The sequence below is a fragment of the Sceloporus occidentalis genome, unplaced genomic scaffold, assembly GCF_023333645.1.
Source record: "Sceloporus occidentalis isolate IW3139 unplaced genomic scaffold, rSceOcc1.0.p SCAF_2, whole genome shotgun sequence".
Classification (NCBI taxonomy): domain Eukaryota; kingdom Metazoa; phylum Chordata; class Lepidosauria; order Squamata; family Phrynosomatidae; genus Sceloporus; species Sceloporus occidentalis.
Genome location: NW_028316982.1, coordinates 27,937,069 through 27,955,152, shown reverse-complemented (window position 1 = coordinate 27,955,152; position 18,084 = coordinate 27,937,069). Strand labels below are relative to the sequence as shown.

At 37.8% G+C, this 18,084-nt stretch overlaps 1 protein-coding gene across 1 annotated transcript in view; it reads left to right on the top strand.

The window, feature by feature from the left end:
• LOC149318077 (serine/Arginine-related protein 53-like) overlaps window positions 1–15,986 on the top strand; it is a 257,271-nt gene extending 241,285 nt beyond the window's left edge. The window contains exons 8-10 of the mRNA XM_089508974.1: window positions 13,444–13,550; window positions 14,597–14,743; window positions 15,791–15,986. Of these exons, the coding sequence (XP_089365100.1) occupies window positions 13,444–13,550; window positions 14,597–14,743; window positions 15,791–15,883 (347 nt within the window). The 3' untranslated portion in view covers window positions 15,884–15,986. The remainder of the gene's footprint in view (window positions 1–13,443; window positions 13,551–14,596; window positions 14,744–15,790) is intronic.
• The last annotated feature ends 2,098 nt before the right edge of the window (window positions 15,987–18,084 follow it).

Genomic DNA, 18,084 nt, shown 5'->3' with positions numbered 1-18,084 from the left:
AAAGCAATAATTAACTTTCTACCTCCACTTGCCTCATTCTTTGTTTTCCTTCTGTCTTGTTCACCTGACTAATCTGTCTTTCCGTGTATTTCTTTCCTTCCTTTCTTTACGTATATACTGCAGTTTTGCTTTCTAATCAACTTCTGCTTCCATACATACCTATTCAGTATGAATGTAGGCAGCAGCTACTGCTGCTACTACTGCTTCTAGTGGCATCAGTCCAAGTGAAAGGTTTTAGCATAGTTGTGATACAGGACAAGCAAAATGGTACTAGACAAGGTGCAGCACTGAGCCCCATCTAAAAACGAACTACTAGTGGATCTCAGTCCATAATCAGTCCATAACGTGCTATTACAATATGATTCCTACATGCATACTGTCTTCTTCAGCCCATTTCCTGTTGGCAAAATACTGTATACTTAATATATAAGCATGGACATAGATGTTCTTGGTAATTGCTACCTTTCTCTGTAATTCTTTCTCTTTTATATGATCCAGAGATTGGGTTACTAGAAATGGTGTAAGCCTTTTGAAAAAAATAAGCAGATGGTTTAGGGTGAAATGTAATTGTGAAATTATTCTAATTTTTATGTGTTTATATGTATATGTTACCTTTCATAATTTTACATTGTTCCCATTGGAGCAGACTGCACTAGTAAGTTAACAATCTACCAAATTAACTTTGTATTGCCATTCTGTCCATAGCTTCATTCTAGTACAGTGACATATTTCTCTACAGATACACCCAACAGGACCACTTTTTATGAGATAAGTGAACTGATTATCTCCTTAGCAGCTGTTACATATGTCACAAACCATTCTCTTGGGTTTCATTGTTCTTCAATTTCTGGCTTTTCTTTTCACTTTCATTATTTCCTGCTTGATAACAGCACAGTTTCCATCATGAATATGCTTTCCTATGTGGCAAAGTTTTTTTTTTTAACTCCAAGCTTTCCTCACTGCATATGAAGCTAATGTTCATTTGCAATCTTACCAAATGCTAGGCTTTGAAATTTTTTTTACCAAGATCTTCTAGCTTGTGCAGGACAGTGGAGGCTGAAGCCAACAGTGAAAAACACTGCTTTTATAATACATGCTGTGTGGAAATAACAGAAAATCCTTTTTTAAAAAGTTTGTACCAGCAGATGAAAATTATTGTTTAGATTTTTGCTATTACCATCTGGTCTGTATAATGGATGTCTTTTTTCAACTTTTTCTTGCACCATCACTTTTTGACAATTGAAAACTCTGTCAGTGGGGATGTCTTTCATTCTTGTACAAAAATAGTGGAAAATAATAGCTAAGAAAATTATTTTTAAAATCTGTTTGTAACTTGGCTTTATTGCATTAAATATACACAAATTGATTTTTGTCTAGGTAGTAACAATAATTTTTCAGTCAGATGCCCTGGGACTTTAAAGCAGAAAGAAACAATCCTTTGACTTCTTTGCCATCAGCCAAGGGACATAAGGCCACTGGAAGGCTGCACCCCTCCATCAGTGCTAGGGAGGATGCCCAATAGGCCCATCCATCAGGAAAAGAAGGAACAAGGGGGATATAATTTGCTTCTTGCTTCCCAGAGAGAGAGAGAGAGAGAGAGAGAGAGAGAGAACACTCCAACTCCCTGTTATTATTAACCTGCAGAAGCTGGGAGGTGGGGTTGAGGTTGAGAACACTTGGAACATATCCATTGGCAAAGGAAAAGAACCACAAATCATTAGTTATAATATGAAACACCAACAAAGGAGAATCAGCCTGGAATGTGCCTGCTTTATAGTTAGTTCTTACCTTAACACTTTGTTCTTACCTTAAAGCACTGATATTCCTCCTCTGCATTTCCCTCCACTCTGCTTCCCTTTATATCTTTTTAGTGTATGGTCCTGATGTTATGTCTTGGCTTCTTTTTTTTATGTTGAGAGCTACTTTGGAAGACAGAAATCATCTGAAAATATTGTGTCATAGTAGAAGGCAATGGCAAATCTCGTCTGAACAAATCTGGCTAAGAAAACCCCATGATAGGGTCTCCTTAGTGTCATAATAAGTTGGAAATGACTTGAAAGCACACAACAACAACATTCCCATTCACTGGACTAAGTGTCTTTTCTAAGCAAACTTAGCATAGGCCTGATACAGATAGGCCAAAATAAAGCTGCTTTGAGACACTTTGGAGGTATGGTGTTTAAACGATACATGCGTCCTAAGAGTCCAGAAGCCGCACCAAAGCTGCAGTCCAGTCCTAAGGACTGGAGTGCAGCTTTGGTGCAGCTTCCGGACTCTTAGGATGCATGCATCATTGAAACACCATACCTCCAAAGTGACCTGAAGCAGCTTTATTTTGGCCTGTCTGTATAGGGCCCTAGTAGACCAAATGCTCAGGTATTACAGACTCAGGGCCACAGCTCTGAATCTGCAAACCTGAACAGGGTCACCATAAGTTGAAGTTTACTTTATTATTTATGTAAAGTATTTCTGAATCACCTTTCACAAGGCTCACAGGGCAATGAACAAATAAAAATCAATTAAAATAATTCCAAGATTAAAAAAAAATCTTTAAAATACATTAAGGTGTGGTACATACCGCCCCGAAAAAGTAGGCTAGAGGTGCTCAGTTTTCCTCTGGAGGGATGCCGCAGCAGCCAAACCATATGGCATCCCTCCAGACCAAAAAGAACCCAGATAAACCAGGTTCTTCTTGGCATGCACGCAGTCATAACTGACACGTCCATGATGGAAGAGCGGCACCCAGAGGTGCAGATGCTGTGCTGCGCTTGCATCATGGACATGTGCACCATATGGACAGCACTGTGTAAAGATGACACCGTTCATACGTGCTAGGGTTCCGGAGCGTGCGGATGCTGCGTGCTCCAAAACCCTAGAATTGGCTCCAGGCCGCCGCAAACTGGCAGTCTGTACTGGGCCTAAGATACTCTTTTAAAACTCTTAAAAACAATTTAAAAAGAACATTAGAATCCAGTTTTGAAATAGTTAAAACAGCAATTTCAGACTCTGAATGCCATGCAAAACAGCACTGTTTTGACTGCCCACCAGAAACCTAAAAGTGATGAGCCCAACCTAACTTCCTTAGGTAGGGAGTTCCATAGTAAAGACACAGAGAAAGCCCTGTTATATGTACCCATCAACCTAACTTCACAAGTTATTGGGAAACGCAACAGGGCCTTCTCTAAAGATCTCAAATTTCTGCCAGGTTCATATGGAAGGAGGTGGTCTTTCTGATATCCTGGACTCAAGTTGTTTAAGGCTTTGCGTGTCAACACTAGCATCTTGAATTGAGCTTGGAAGCAAATTAGAAGTCAGCGCAATCCTTGCAAGACTGTGGGCGGGGCCAACAGCTCATACATGGGGAGCTGTCCCTTGGCTTCCTTGGCAGGGCTCGCAAACAAATGCACGTGGCTCTCTCTTACAAGTGTTCAACTCAAACTTTAATGAAACAGGTGCTTCTAAAACGAAACAAACAAACTCAGCTGATTCTTCCCCCTCCGTCCTGTGGCAAAGGAGGTCTTACTTCAGACTCTCCTCCAACCAGAACCACATCCTTATTTAGTCTGTCTCAGGGGTTGGAGTTCACTGTCCTCACTTCCCAGGGAACTCTAATTCAGCCTTCTCTGGTCCACCCAGTTTAGGCCCGTGCTCCCACCTAATGCCAGCCTTGTCCCACCACCGACCTTCTAAGATCCCAGCTTCTCTCCACGGTGTCAGGGTCCCAGGGTTCCGGGTCCACCTGCCTCAGTTGCTTTCCCGCCAAGGGTCCAGAAGACAAACTGTGGCATGTGGACCAACCCTCGGGGCGTTCCAGCTAGCGTGGAGTGAGATAGGACTCCCTCTTCTCCCCAGGCTTTGGCTCACAATTCCTAACCCTCCTCCGATTACCTCTTCCCATCCTCCTCTTCTGCGATAGCCCCTCTTCCCAGCCGCCTTTTCCTCTCATACCCAGTAATGGAGGTCATACCCATTACTCTGCTATCTGACTGGTGATGGTATAAATTGGACCTGAGACCTTCTGGCTTGAAAGCATGTTCTTTAAGAGCAAACTGTAATCCATCCCAGCATTTTATTTAATTATTTATTTATTATAAATATGTACAAAATTATCCTAGTATTGAAGTGTATTCCAGTACCTCTGTATTGCAGAATAATCCAGTTATGAAATAAAATAGTTTATGAATAACACAGCCAGTGTTTGTTATTTTTGAAATTATTTGTTTAAAATTAATCTGTAAATTTGCCCAGCTGTGTGGACTAAAGATGAATCTTAATTTACTTTATTTTAGGAAGTGTATTTTATTTAATATTAAAATGTAAAGAGAAAATGACATAACATGAAGCTCAGCACAGCACACAAGGGAAAGAGGTGGAGGGGAAGAGTAGAGTAAAGTGAGATCATTTCTTTGAGTCCAGCACAGCATGCTCTTATGGAATATGATCATATTATGACAAGTCATATCTTCTAAAAGGTTCACTTTATTTTACTATACACTGTAATGTATAGTAACTATAACATCAGAAGTGGTTTGATCCATATAATGACTTTATAAAGTATAAATTATGTGAAAGAATTCTAAAGCAAGAATGTGCCTTCATCTGTTTCAAAATCTTGCTTTATTTACATCAGAGTAATACTAATATTCCACATGTTTGATTGTAAAGCTGCTGCCCTTGGCATACAAGGGTTTTTAAAAATGTTCATGATTTTGATAGACTGAAGGTCTGTCTGTTTTGAGGTATCATAAGGGGAGCAATTGTTCCCTATTTGTTTTCTGATTCTTCTTGTTTAATATGTCAGGGTGTACTCAGGATTATGTGATGATGATAATATGAGTTTTCATCATACCTGCCATGTCTCCAGTACACGCATTACATTGAGCTATAGGAGTAGATGGCAGTTTTTCATTTATAAGAGAGAAAATGAGGGTGTGTATTCAGGTGTACAGTTAGGTAGCAGCTAAGTATGCACTCATTTTGTACTTGTGTAAGGCAAATTTTGGTTGCTTCCCAACTGTCTTGGTGATTACTGCCTGGCTTTTTGTGTGCTTGACTTTACTGAGATCCACTAATTTTTAGTTAATTCCTTTTTAGTGAATTCCTCAGTGTGTTTGTATTCTAATTCTATGTGCCTATCAATTTACAATATCCATATTCTGTATCAGTAGTATCTACCTGATTTATTTTTGTTATGTATACCAGCATAACCATGGTGGATATGCTATATAAAGTTTTTTTGACTGTATAGATGTAAAAGATAGAAGAAGCTAATAATTGCCTTTAAGATCAGAGCACAAAGCATTACCTTGGATTTTACAAGGCCAGCCAGCAACAAAAGAGCAGTAATTTATGAGCTCAGTGTAAAAGAATAGCATAATTGCATTAAAAATTAATGCTAATGAACACTAAAATGGGGAAGGTGGTTATGATGAAAGTTTGTATTCATCTTCTCTGGTTTGAATGATGGCTAGTGGCTTGATTAATGGCTTAATTTCTATCAATTAGTGGGGAAAAATCTCCTACGAGACAAGGGTAAATTGAGCATTGAATTACATATTGTGCTTTTGTATGCTGAGAAAAAAGAGCTGAGTATCTCTCATATTAGCCACAGTGACAAATGTGGTGTGCCCCACTATGTCTGCATTAGCTCTCCTGACAAGCTGGTTGTGTGTGGTTATGGGGTGTTTGGAGATGGTTGGCAGACAACATTCACTGGCAAGTTCCTGAGAAACCTACAGCTCTTCCATCTATAGAATTTTAATTAGAGTCAATAAGAATTCAAGAATTAAAATGGACAGCTAACAGCAATAGCAGAAGCTGCACTCTGGCCTATTCATGTATTGCAAATGAAACTTTCTAGTCTGTTCCTCTGAAAATGCAGCACAATTCTGATAACCTTATGTACATGATTTAAGTTTCCTATCTTTATTCATTATTTTATTAAGATTTCTGCATAGTTACATATCTTTTATTTAAACATAGTTGTCTGGAAACAATTAGTTCGTATATTTAATATAACTAATACTTTAACTAAAGGTAATGCAGAAAGAGTTTGCTCTAGTAGTCCATATGTCATTTGACCTATATATTTGTGGTCAAGTATGACCTTCCTGCCCTCAACTGCTCTGTCATACGTGCCGACTAAAGCACAAGGAGAAGATAATAAAACTCCTCTGACAAAATTTATTTTCCGGTTCACTCTGAAAAAGAGTCCTAAATAGTTATTTGCTGGAGTGTTATCTTGTGTATTACTCAGTCAGTTTTCAGAGCCACTATTGCTGGCATCCTGGGGTGTTTTTTTTTGTTTTTGGTTTTTTTTTGGCTGAAAATGTGACCACTGAATTTTGTTGTTATTTAAGTGGGGGCTGAGTAAGAAATCAACTATTCTTACTTACTTTTGTTACAAAGTCTTGGACTACCATTGAAAATGGGAAGATTCCATAACATGTGCCATTTCTTTTCTTCCTACCTCCAACCCTTTCTCTTCTTCCTATATGCCCCATCCTGTTTTCTCTAGGCACTATGATCTCTGGTCTTTCTCTTTCAGCACCCTTTTTTCAAAGAGTTTTGTGACCCTCCAAAAGTTTCCGATTGGATTTCAGTTGACAGATACAGAAGATGCCATTGTTTTCATGAAAGCTTACTTCTTGAATTTTGGTCACTAAAAACTGTCTTGTATGAAGATTTGTAATGGATCTAGGAGATGCCCCAAATGTTGTGGTTGTTGAAAACACAGTGGAGGTGGAACAGTGTATTTATGTGTGTGCCTTTATACAACCCCAACATGCAGAAAGTTCAGATTCTCCCACCCACATACACTAAGCATTCTCATTTAAAATATCATGTGATTCATTCCTTTGGCTTTAGAGAGACTGAGTGCTTAATTTTCTATCGAATCTGTATTGCAATCTTAAATATTCATGCATAGCCAGCACATGAATTATAAAAGCTTATAAGTAGAAAACTACAACAGGAAAGAGCTTGTGGGATTAATGCTCATGGGCAGTCAAGAAAAGTGAAATAGCAGAGAAAAACCTTGTGTTTCTCTGTTGAATACAACAAAATCCACAAAAGAGTGATACCTTTATTGGCCAACAAAAATGCAGAAAATATATCCTGTAAGCTTTCAAAGCTAATTGGTTTCTTTGTCAGGAAAAGATGTTAAAATCATACAGGAGAAGAAAAGTGATGATGCTAGAGTCACAAAGTTACCTTTTGTCTCAGGTGTTGTTTTTGTTGCCAGTTAAGATTGTCAACAGGGATATCAATGCAGACAAAGACTACTCCTTTTCTTAGCCTTGTGGGGACAAAGAACAAAAGGTAATAAAAGGTAATTAAATTTCAGTTCCACCAGGAATCTCAAAGTACTTTCCTTTGAGATTCAGGCTGCCCCTCTCCTGTGCAAAGCTAACTGATGCATTTTTCTGCATTTTGGTTAGCCAATAGTATCACTCTTTTGTGGATTTTGGACTTTACTGTATTTTGCAGCATGGTCAACATGGCTATCTCTAAACATGTTTGTTGAATACATGTATTCATGCTCACAAGATATGGACATGTTTTTTTTTTCCTTTCCTGTTCTTTACAAATCACAGTATTAAACAAGGGACCAGCTGAAAGAAGATGGGCAATAGTCTACTGAAACAAGTAGTAAAGTGTGAGAGCAAGGAGCCCTGGTGGCGCAGTGGTTAAATGCCTGTACTGCAGCCATTCACTCAAAACCACAAGGTTGCGAGTTCAAGACCAGCAAAAGGGCCCAAGCTCGACTCAGGCTTGCATCCTTCCAAGGTCGCTAAAATTAGCTTACTTGCTGTTCACCGCTATGATCTTTGGAATAGCAGTATATAAATAAAACAAATTATTATTATTACAGTGGTGCCCCGGGTTACGAAATTAATTCGTTCCGGGGCGCCGTTCGTAACCCGAAAAGCCTTCGTAAGCCGGATCGCCATAGGCGCTAATGGGGAAAAGCCGCGTTTCGTGCGAAAAAGCCGAAAAAAGCACCAAAATTTTTTTTCGTAACCCGAATAAACATTCGTAACCCGGAACAATTATTTCCTATGGGATTTTTTCGTATCCCGGAAATTTCGTAACCTGGGTATTTCGTATCCCGGGGTACCACTGTATTATTATTAAGGGAGAGGTTGGCAGCAGGAATTCTTCAGTGAAACAGGCTAGTGGTTTGGATAGAAGTAGTTATGTGGAATACAAGCTAAGTAGAGGGGTGTAGTAGATATCTGTTAATGCTCGAATAATCCTTGTATAAAGTGTAGGTAGGGATTGTGAGAAAGAGAATGTTTTAGGAAATGGTGAGAGTTTCCTGTCTTTTATGTTCAGGGATTCCAAAGATTTCCCAGGCAATACCACAAATTGATCTGACAATATAAGAGACGTGTTATTGTTATTAGAGTTGACTTGAATAACAATAACGGCGGGATACAGACCGCCATATAGTACGTCTTCTATACGTACTAGGGTTAGGAAGGGGCAGTGCTTCCGCACCCCCCTAACCCTAGTACGTATAGAATACGTACAACATGGCGGCGCCCCTTCCACATGGGGGCCGCCATGTTTACGTATCAGACGCTGAGCGTCCGTACGTGTCGCGGCGCCTATGACGTCACGAGTCCACGCCAGGCGCCTCGCGACGTCATAAAGGCGCCGCAAAAAGAAGCTCCGAAATGGAGCTTCTTTTTTGCTCCGCGCGGGAGCCGCGCGGTTTGACTGCTGCGGCTCCCTCGCGGAGCAAATGGCGCCGGCGGGAGACCGCCGCAAAGCGGCGGTCTGTATCCCGCCAACATGTCCCTTACATATTATGGAGACTTTATCATTGGGTTTTTCGGCAAGATTTCTTCAGGGGAAGTTTGCCATTACCTTCCTCTAACAGCAGCGGTTCCCAAACTTTGGTCCTCCAGATGTTTGGGACTTCACCTCCCACGATTCCTAATTGTTGGCCAAACTGGCTGAGGCTTCTGGGAATTAAAGTCCAAAACACCCAGAGAAGCAAAGTTTGGGAAACACTGCTCTAAAGCTAAAATCATGCAATTTGCCTAAGATTCCCCAGTTGAGTTTCCATGGCTGAGTCCAACACTCAGACCACTATACGATTCTGGCTTCTTGTAGGTTACCTACTCCACTATATATATATTTTATCAGTGCTTTCTGAGATTCCCATTTCAGTTGCTTGATTAAGAAGCTGAAATTCTCTCCACTATTTTCTCTATAAGTTGAACTTGTTTTCCTGTAGTAAATCTATGGTGTGACATAGGTATAGGCCTCAAAAGTAAATCCAGCAGTAGCAGGCAAGTGGCGTTTGAAGGAAGATTAGGAAAATTGGAGGAGTAGCTACTCACAATGTATAGGTTAGGCAAGGAGAGGATGTTTTGTAGGAACTTAAACTAAATAAATTCCACTGTTTATATTAAAGTAAAAGTTATTCTTTAATTATATAAAAATTGTCACATGAAACATATGATAGAGTATTAGAAAATCGTGATATTTATGTATAATATCTAAATATCGACTATCACAAGATATTCATTCTTCTGTCATTTTGAATTATAACATAGACTTTGTTTCCTTCCCCTCCCTTACCTCTCTTCTAATTATATTTGAACTTCCCAATGGGTCTCTTGCAACCTTCAATTCTTCCTTCATACTGTCTTTCATATTTAAAAACCTGAACATTTTTATTTATTTATTTATTTATTTATTTATGCATTTTTCTAAGTATTACCATCCCAGTTGTGGGTGTTGGGTTTTGTTTTAACTTTCTGCCATATTAGTCACTGCTTTAGCTGGCCTTTTAGTTACAGGAACAACATTCACGTTAAAGGTACTTGGGATAATAGAGGTTACAAGAACAAATTGCAGGCAAATATTTTAAAGTTTCTATAAAAAGAATCAGTGTTTTTCTTTCTTTCTCTTCTTCTTTTTATTAAGATGTATTATCTATACTGACTGCAAGATCCTTGGAGCTCCTGTGTAATAATTTAACCGGTAATACAATGCCACCTGCTGTTTGCAGGGGTTCACTACTACAGTATGATAAAAAATATATAAACCACGTGATTTGAACAGACAGATTGAAATCGAAGTTTATCATCTGAAGGCCTTGCCAAACCTTTTGCAAAACTATATTGATAGTTTTGCTGTGTGTTCATATTTCTACTATTTTCCCCACTGTGTTCATAATAAAATAAAAGGAGCAAACCTACTAAGAGCAAGCTTAATTGTGATTCTTGTAGAAGGAATGATTTATGTATGAAACATGGCATCAACAGTCACTAATACAAATAGTTCTGTATTTTCAGTCTGACCAGAGTGAAAGGACTTGCTGTTCAATGAGTTAGTATTGATTTTTTTTGTCTGTACCCTCTTAGCTTTCTGACTCCATTATTTTTGATTTTACTATGAAATATATATCCTTTCTACTGACATCTGACAGACACTATATGGAAGGCATTTTATCTACCAATAATGTGTTTGTCAACAATATTGTAGACTAATGGATACAACTTCCTTCCAGTCCATTTTTATCCAGTTAATGTCACTGAAGTAATTCAGGAGGAATATTTTGTGATTTCGTTTCTCTTGGGGAACATGTCCCCAGTTTATAACTGTCATTTGCATTAGAGCACTCAGAAATAGTAAAGGTCATACACATACCTACTCATGATTTGTCACTGAATATTTAATAGTTAAGAAAAGTGATGCATTGATCACATGGGATACTATACGTAAATATCTATATCATTTTCCTACACAAATGTCACTAGTCATTGATAAGGAAAATCAAAATGTATAAAACAGACATAGTTATGCCTGACAGTCCAGGAGAAATTTGGGCTGTATTTATCTTTTATTTTAGCATGCGTGGAAAATCTTGTTACCACTTCTATCACAAGAGTGACTTGAAAGTGCACCTTAGGTTTACTAATGAAGGGGGGGAAATGCACCAGATTGGGAATGGCTAGTTTAGGGGAAGTGTTGGAAATACCTAAAATTATATTTGAAAAATCACCTTGAGTTTTCTGTTGTATCTACTGTGTCTATCCTACTGTACATGCATATTATTTCCCAGTTATTTTCTATCCATTCCTGTAGTAACAGCAGCATACAGTTGATATGTAAACTTACATTCAACTCAGGGAGCCCCCAAACCAGGCATTTGTCTGCTTCTGTATAGGGTCAAGTGGATGATAGGGATGTGGGCATGAGTACAATTCCCACCCACAAAATGCCCCCATCCCATCATAAACCACTGTGTGTTGAATGCAAAGGCCCTAAGAGCTCCTGTGTCTGCGACCCCCCCCCCCACATGTCCCTTTACTCATTTCACAGAATTATAGCATAGGAAGGTATTCCAGGGGACATCTAGTACAGCCCCCTGCCATGCAAGAATACATAACTAATTCACTCCTGAAAGGTAGCCATCCAATCTCTGTTTAAAAACCTCGAAAGAAGGAGGTGGTCTATTAAACAGCTTGTTCTGTCAGGGCTCCCCTCCCACCCCCCTTTTTTTGGTAATCTTCAGCTAAAACTTTTTTTCTTATAATTTGAGTCCATTAATTCATGGATTTAAATTACTAGATGGCTTTCTCCATCTACTATATGACAACCTTTCAAATATTTAAAGATGGCTATCTTGTCAGCTCTCAGTCTTTTCTTCTCCAGGTTAAACCTACCCAGCTCACCAAATCATTTCTCAGGAAGCATGATTTCTAAATTCTTACCATCTTGGTTACTGGTCTCTGGACACATTCTAGCTTGTTAGTATCTTTCTTGAACTGTGGTGCCCGCAACTAGTATTTTAGGTGAGGTATGTCAAAAGGTGCATAGAAGGGAACTATTATTCTATCGATCTAGATACTATATTCTTGTTGATGGAACTTAGAATTGTGCTGCTGCTGCTGCTTCTTCTCTTCCTCCTCCTTTTTCTATTTGGTTCCTTCATTACACTGTTGGCTCAACATTTGACTTAACATTTAGCCCTACATGTGAGCAGGCAAGCAATTAAACAAGGCGATAGTCTTCTGAGTTTTATATGGTCCAGAGGAACATGTAATGTAACAATGCTGAATTTCCTTTCTTTGCTGAATATGCCAGCATTACATTTTCCACATTTCATTGGCTATTTGACTAAACAGAATGCAGTTTTCATTTTGATATTGTGAATATTTCTGTTCTATCTGCTTCCGGACAAAGAAAGATAGTGGGTATAATTAAACTTACATGCACTGTTTGTTCCAATAAGTCAGCATTAAGATACTTGTTTAGAAGTAAGTAGATATAGCGCCGAAACAGAGAGGTTTAAACGCCGCACATTCCCAAGACACCCAGAAGCTGATGGGCTGTTTACATGGGGGCTGGCTTCCAGGCACTCTGGGAGCTCGGCGTTTTTACGCCGCATGCTGCCAGAGCACCTTAAAGCCGGCTTCTGGACATGGTGGGACCAGCTTTTTGCTGGCCTAAAAGGGAGCGACTCTTTGCTGCTCCTTTTCAGCCAGCGTGCAGTTGCTGCGGTCCCAATCTTGCTTTGGAAGGGCTGGCTTGAAGCCGCCCTTTGGGGCCGTCTGTGTTGCTCCATACTTAGCATAATCTAGGGTGAACATCTCAAAGAATAATCTGCACTGTGATACTTTTCAGAAAAGCTGTCTGAAAGATGTTGGCTTCTTCCCAACATAACTTCCTATTGAAGAACGTTGTGTTCCTTTATTGTGTAATATAGGACCTCTATGATTGAGAGGCAGTTTCTATCATTGGATGGATTCTCTTTGGGTTTCTCAGTGTGCATCGGAGTACTTGCATTCTGAGACATTTTATTGCCAGTAGATATTTGCCTGATCTTACTCATTACATTTTATCACAAATGAAAAAATGAAGCGCAAAGGAAATATATGACTCTGTAAAAAGAAATGCTTCTGACTCTAGAGCATTCTTCAATTTTTTCATTTCCAAATAGATTGAAAAACACTTTTAAAACATTGCTTGAAATCACTGTTGGAATATTAAATTCATATACATTGATACACTATAGATACTGATATTGGAGTTTTTTATTGAGTCATGTGACAAAATATTAAGACTCTTCTCCCTCCAATGCTTCTAGCAAACTATTTGTACAATTTTGGGGCCAGGGGTGGATATGACTGTTTTCATCATAACAAGTATCAAAAGTATAATTAATAGATGTGTTGCCAGCAGCAGCATTTCATTTGTAACTGGTGTGAGAAAAAAAATCATTGTCCTAGGACTAGTTTTCCCATTTCCATTTTTCCCATTCTTTTTCTCTGAATAAAGCAAACATAGTTTCTTCTTGGCAGAACCATATCTTACCTCAGATTTTTCTATTTCCCAAGCAAAAGTATATTTTTTAAAAGTATATTACAGTGCTGATTTAATCTTATGCTAAATCATACTGACATTATACTCTCTTCATAGACCAGACCAGTCTTGTGGAGCAAGTGAAACGAGTGAAAGAAATTGAAGCAATTGAAAGTGACTCCTTTGTTCCACAGACATTCAGATCAAGCAAGGAAGTCAAAAAGGTAAGTTTGTAATCTACTTTCTTTGCATGTTGCCCTTGAGAGCTGATGCAAAATTGCATATTAATACAATTGACATTGGCTGTAGATATTAATAATCTGTTGTATGCTTCCTTGGGTCTAATGCTGAGAGAAAGGTGGAATATAAATTGAATACATAAATAAAAAAAAACTAAATAGTAGACCTAATTCCAATAGTCAGAAATCAAATGTGAATCCAAGTCATTATGTTAAACCTTATTTAAATATAAAAGAAATGGAATATTTATCAACAGTGTTATGTTTAATTTGTGTGACTGATTTTAATAGCAACCAAACACAAGTGTTGTTGCAAATATTGACTTTTAATCACAGTAATTATGCTTTATATTTTGGATTAGAAAGTATTAGATTTTGGCCAGGATCAATAAAACACATTGTAGCTTCTACCTACACACAATGAAGACTTTTTGATTTCCCTTTTCTAATGATAGTGTCACAGTAAGTCCCCCCCCCCACCTACTCCAGAGATCAGGGGTCACCTAGATCACCATGCCATGTGACATGAGAAAAGTGCCACCAGACAAAACTAGCAGTCCTCTAGCCATGCACTCATGAGCTTCTCTGGATCCCAATCAGAATCTCTGTTAATATGTGCTTACATGTTTAAAAAGAAAAGTACAGTAGTATAAAAACAATCATTCCATGAAAGTGAGGAAACTCTCCTGAAGAGGAGATATGGGGCTGGACAGGCCACAATTTATCTGCGCAATAAATTACACCCCTTCTTCAGTTTTCAACACTGAAAATAAATTCTGTGCAGGAAGTCTCCCTTTGTGGAGGTACAGACACTTAAGGCTGCACCTGTCCAGGCTCTAATTTCAGGCTTCTAAGGCAGCCTGGTGGTTCCATTTTTCCTGTTCAACAGATTTAGTGGGTCAGTTTAAGCAAAATTCTGCTCAGTATACTATCACAAGTCCAATATTCAAAGGGGAGATTTGCTTATAAAAATTGTGTTGATTATAAATATCATTTTGTGACTGCTGTTCTGATTCCCCTGGGGATTTTAGACAACAGAACCTGTTGAAGTCAAGACTGAGCCTGCAACAGCAGAAGTGGGTAGTGCTGGTTCAGCTATTACTGAAAAAGAAACACTGACTGGAACTATTCCTACAGCTATCAAATACCAAGATGAGAACTCATTAGCTCACCCTAATGTAAGTATGGTGGCACTTACTATGATAGCCTTGACTCAGAGATACTTTCAAGAGATGTGAGTTCTGTGTCCATACATTTTTTGAAAAAAGTCTTAAAAGCTGTTTTTATATAACTAAAGTTCATAGCCTGAGCGTTACTGTCTAACATTGATTCCACTTGCTACATTTTAGTTTAGATAATGCTATGGGAAATTAAATCTTTTTGAAAGTCGTTTATTGAATGGGGAGGGGACGTGTTGTTTCCTATGATTTTCTGGTAGATCTTCAAAGTCACTAACATTCCAGAAGACACAAAATAATACAAGGTATTCAAAACAGTATATTTAGTTAAGTGAGGTAGATAAAGCTAAGAAAAAGTAACTTCCTCAGATCCATCAGATTTGTTTCACATCTAAACAGAGACCTAATTTGGATTTTCTGCATTCAATCCCAGCATTAGCACACTCTACAAACCATAATATAGGTGTCTGTCATTCATGCAGAAATACTTTTCTTCCATTAAGGTATGTAAAGGCTTAAAATATCTGATACGTTAAAATACAACTGTAAGCTACCTGTGTTCTGAATATCCTAGTTGGCTTTCAGTCTGATAGGTAGTCTTCACTTGCCTCAGCAGATATATTTAAAAACTTGTGATGACAGAAGAACATTTTGATCTGATACAGGAATAAGTTTGTAAATAGAGGTCTTAGATCACAAGTCTCTCTTGTCATTGTGGAATGTGATTACTTAATAGTAAGGCAAAGATACTTGGAATATCCTCAATCTCATTCCTGTATATATGCTCTAGTGTGCATCCTTAGCATTGAGGAAAGGTTTCTGACCTAAGCAGTGATGCAAATCCCTCCATGCTTTAACAGAAAATGAAGAGTGAAAGCAACAATACTAAAAATCTAGTTTTAACTAAGGTATTTGAATGTACATTCCCCACTGCATTTGCTTCATGTTTGTGGAAATGAATTTTACAGGGAATTCCTACTGCTTATGAATCCCAGAATCATTGGGTTATCTATATAAGTGGTATTTTATTTTTACCTTCTCTTGTAGCTGTTTGTGGACAAAGCAGAAGCAGAAGAAAGATGGTTGCAGAGGCTGATTGCTCTTCGACAAGAAAGGCTAATGGGTAGCCCTGTGGCATGAGTAAATGAAATTGACTGCAGTATTTCCCTGTCTTGTCTGCTGTAAAATTTCCATGGTAAAATTGGATAAGTGTCCAAGTAAATACAGTCTATGCTAAAAGAAATACTTTAGCCTGACTTCTGTGTGAGACCAACTTTGTTTTAATTCAACAGTATGATAGCAGAATAGTGCATTGTTTGATCGCCCAGCGCTTGCTATTAGAATGATTAGTAGAATGATGGTGGTGTGCATGGAACTTTGGAGGAACTATTTAGTTGATGAAGGTATCAAGGCACTGTCATGAGGGCATCACTGTCTTTACAATTCTTTACCATTTATATCTGAAAGTTAATGAGAGTGAAGTATCTCTCATTGTAAAAGACCTTAACATGTATACTCCCCAGAGAAGCATGCAAATCTGATTCCCCCTGCCCCCTTCTTTGGCTTCCTATTATTAAAATGTCATTATATGCTTTGCTTTCTCTACAAAAAAATTACTGAGAAGATATAAAATACAAGGAAATAGAGGGGAAAGGAAAGAAATGTAAAGTAATCATTTTCTGTATCTTCTATTCCTGCGTTGCACAGACATGTTCATTTTTAGCATATTTCCAGTTTGTAGATATGTTTATGCTACTGTAAGTTAGTAAGGTAATATTGAATAGCTCTGTCCTATTAAAAATATGATAAATTACTAGAATCTTATGGTAGTTTCTTCATCAGTGTTCAGCTGAACCAGCAGTGTCTAGGCATGGGATTTCTTAACAGAAATTGGGATCTAAGATAGGCAAAATATGCATAAATTAAGTGAGAATAAAAATGTAGTTTGAAAACAAAATACGTTACTAAAGCACAGAGATTCTTTAAATATAGCATGCTATATACTGCGTACTATTCATTCTCCAATTGTAATTATGTTCAGATATTTTTAGACTACCAGTTCAAACATATATAGGACATTATCAACAGGCACTATGTGAAAGAAATGATTAAGGTAAATTTATAAACTGTTCCTATTTTGTGCCATTTACTTTTTCATGTATTCCAGAGATACGCTTGTTTAATGCCATCTGTGTTATTTCACACATAATTGAATATATTTTAACTTCTACTCTTAGAAGTAGTCTCCCCAGTAACATCCTGAATGTTGGCATCAGGCACCATTGGAGCAACACCCGACTGGGATGAGGGAGATTATTCTTGCACAAAGAATTGTTTTTTACAACCACCTCTGGACACCACCCCTTTCATCTTGTCATAAATTACTTTCTTCTGTGCATAAAAAAGACAAATACAAAGTTGTATTGGGTACTAACTAAACTGTGCACAAAAGTTTTCTGCATTATATGTTATCATGGCATATATTCTGAGCTGGGAAAGAGCAGAGATATATAGCTTTAATAGTCACCTAATAATTTTTTTTTTTTTTTAACAAATGGATTATTTTGAATTTTCTGACAGATTTTTTGGGTGAATTTTTACTGTTGCCTGAATTTTTAAAGGCATAGTAGCGGGATTTTGATGACATACTTTAGAACTACAGGAAAATGATAACATATAGAGTATTAGAAGATGTTAATCTTTCAATTCATTCTTAATAGGTTATTAGGGATGCTAGAAATAAAAGTTAATTCAAAGAAGAAAACTTGATATGATTTCATTCTATATTTCCACTCTTTCCCAAAGAATCAGAAAAGTTTTGCTTTCACCAGATGATCAAAGATCAGTTCAGTATTATTCAGGAGAATGCATCCAAAAAGCTTAAGACTGATTATTTATTTTCACTCAAGTGAAAAAAGTCAACCTGATTCTCCATCTGATGATGCTAGCTAGATTTTAAGATACTTACTTGCTAGGTGAGCATCGAAAAGAAATCAACTATGTTACATTGTGTGCATTTTTTTTTCTTTTTCACTCTGTAACTAAGCAAGATGAAGTTATTTATGTAGTACAGAGTTTGGGAAATTTGATGGATTTTTGTTTTTGTTTTCTGAACTACAACTTCCAGAATCCCTCAACCATCATAGCCAGTGGCCATTCTGGCTGAAGGATTCTGCATGATATAATTAAAAAATAACTTCCAATCTCTGGAGTGTTATGGTTTTCATAGATTCAGAATTAGAATCAGAAAAAGGAGGAGTGAAGATAGGAGGAAGCAACATTAACAACCTAAGATATGCAGATGACACCATAATATTAGCAGGAGACATTCAGGAATTGGA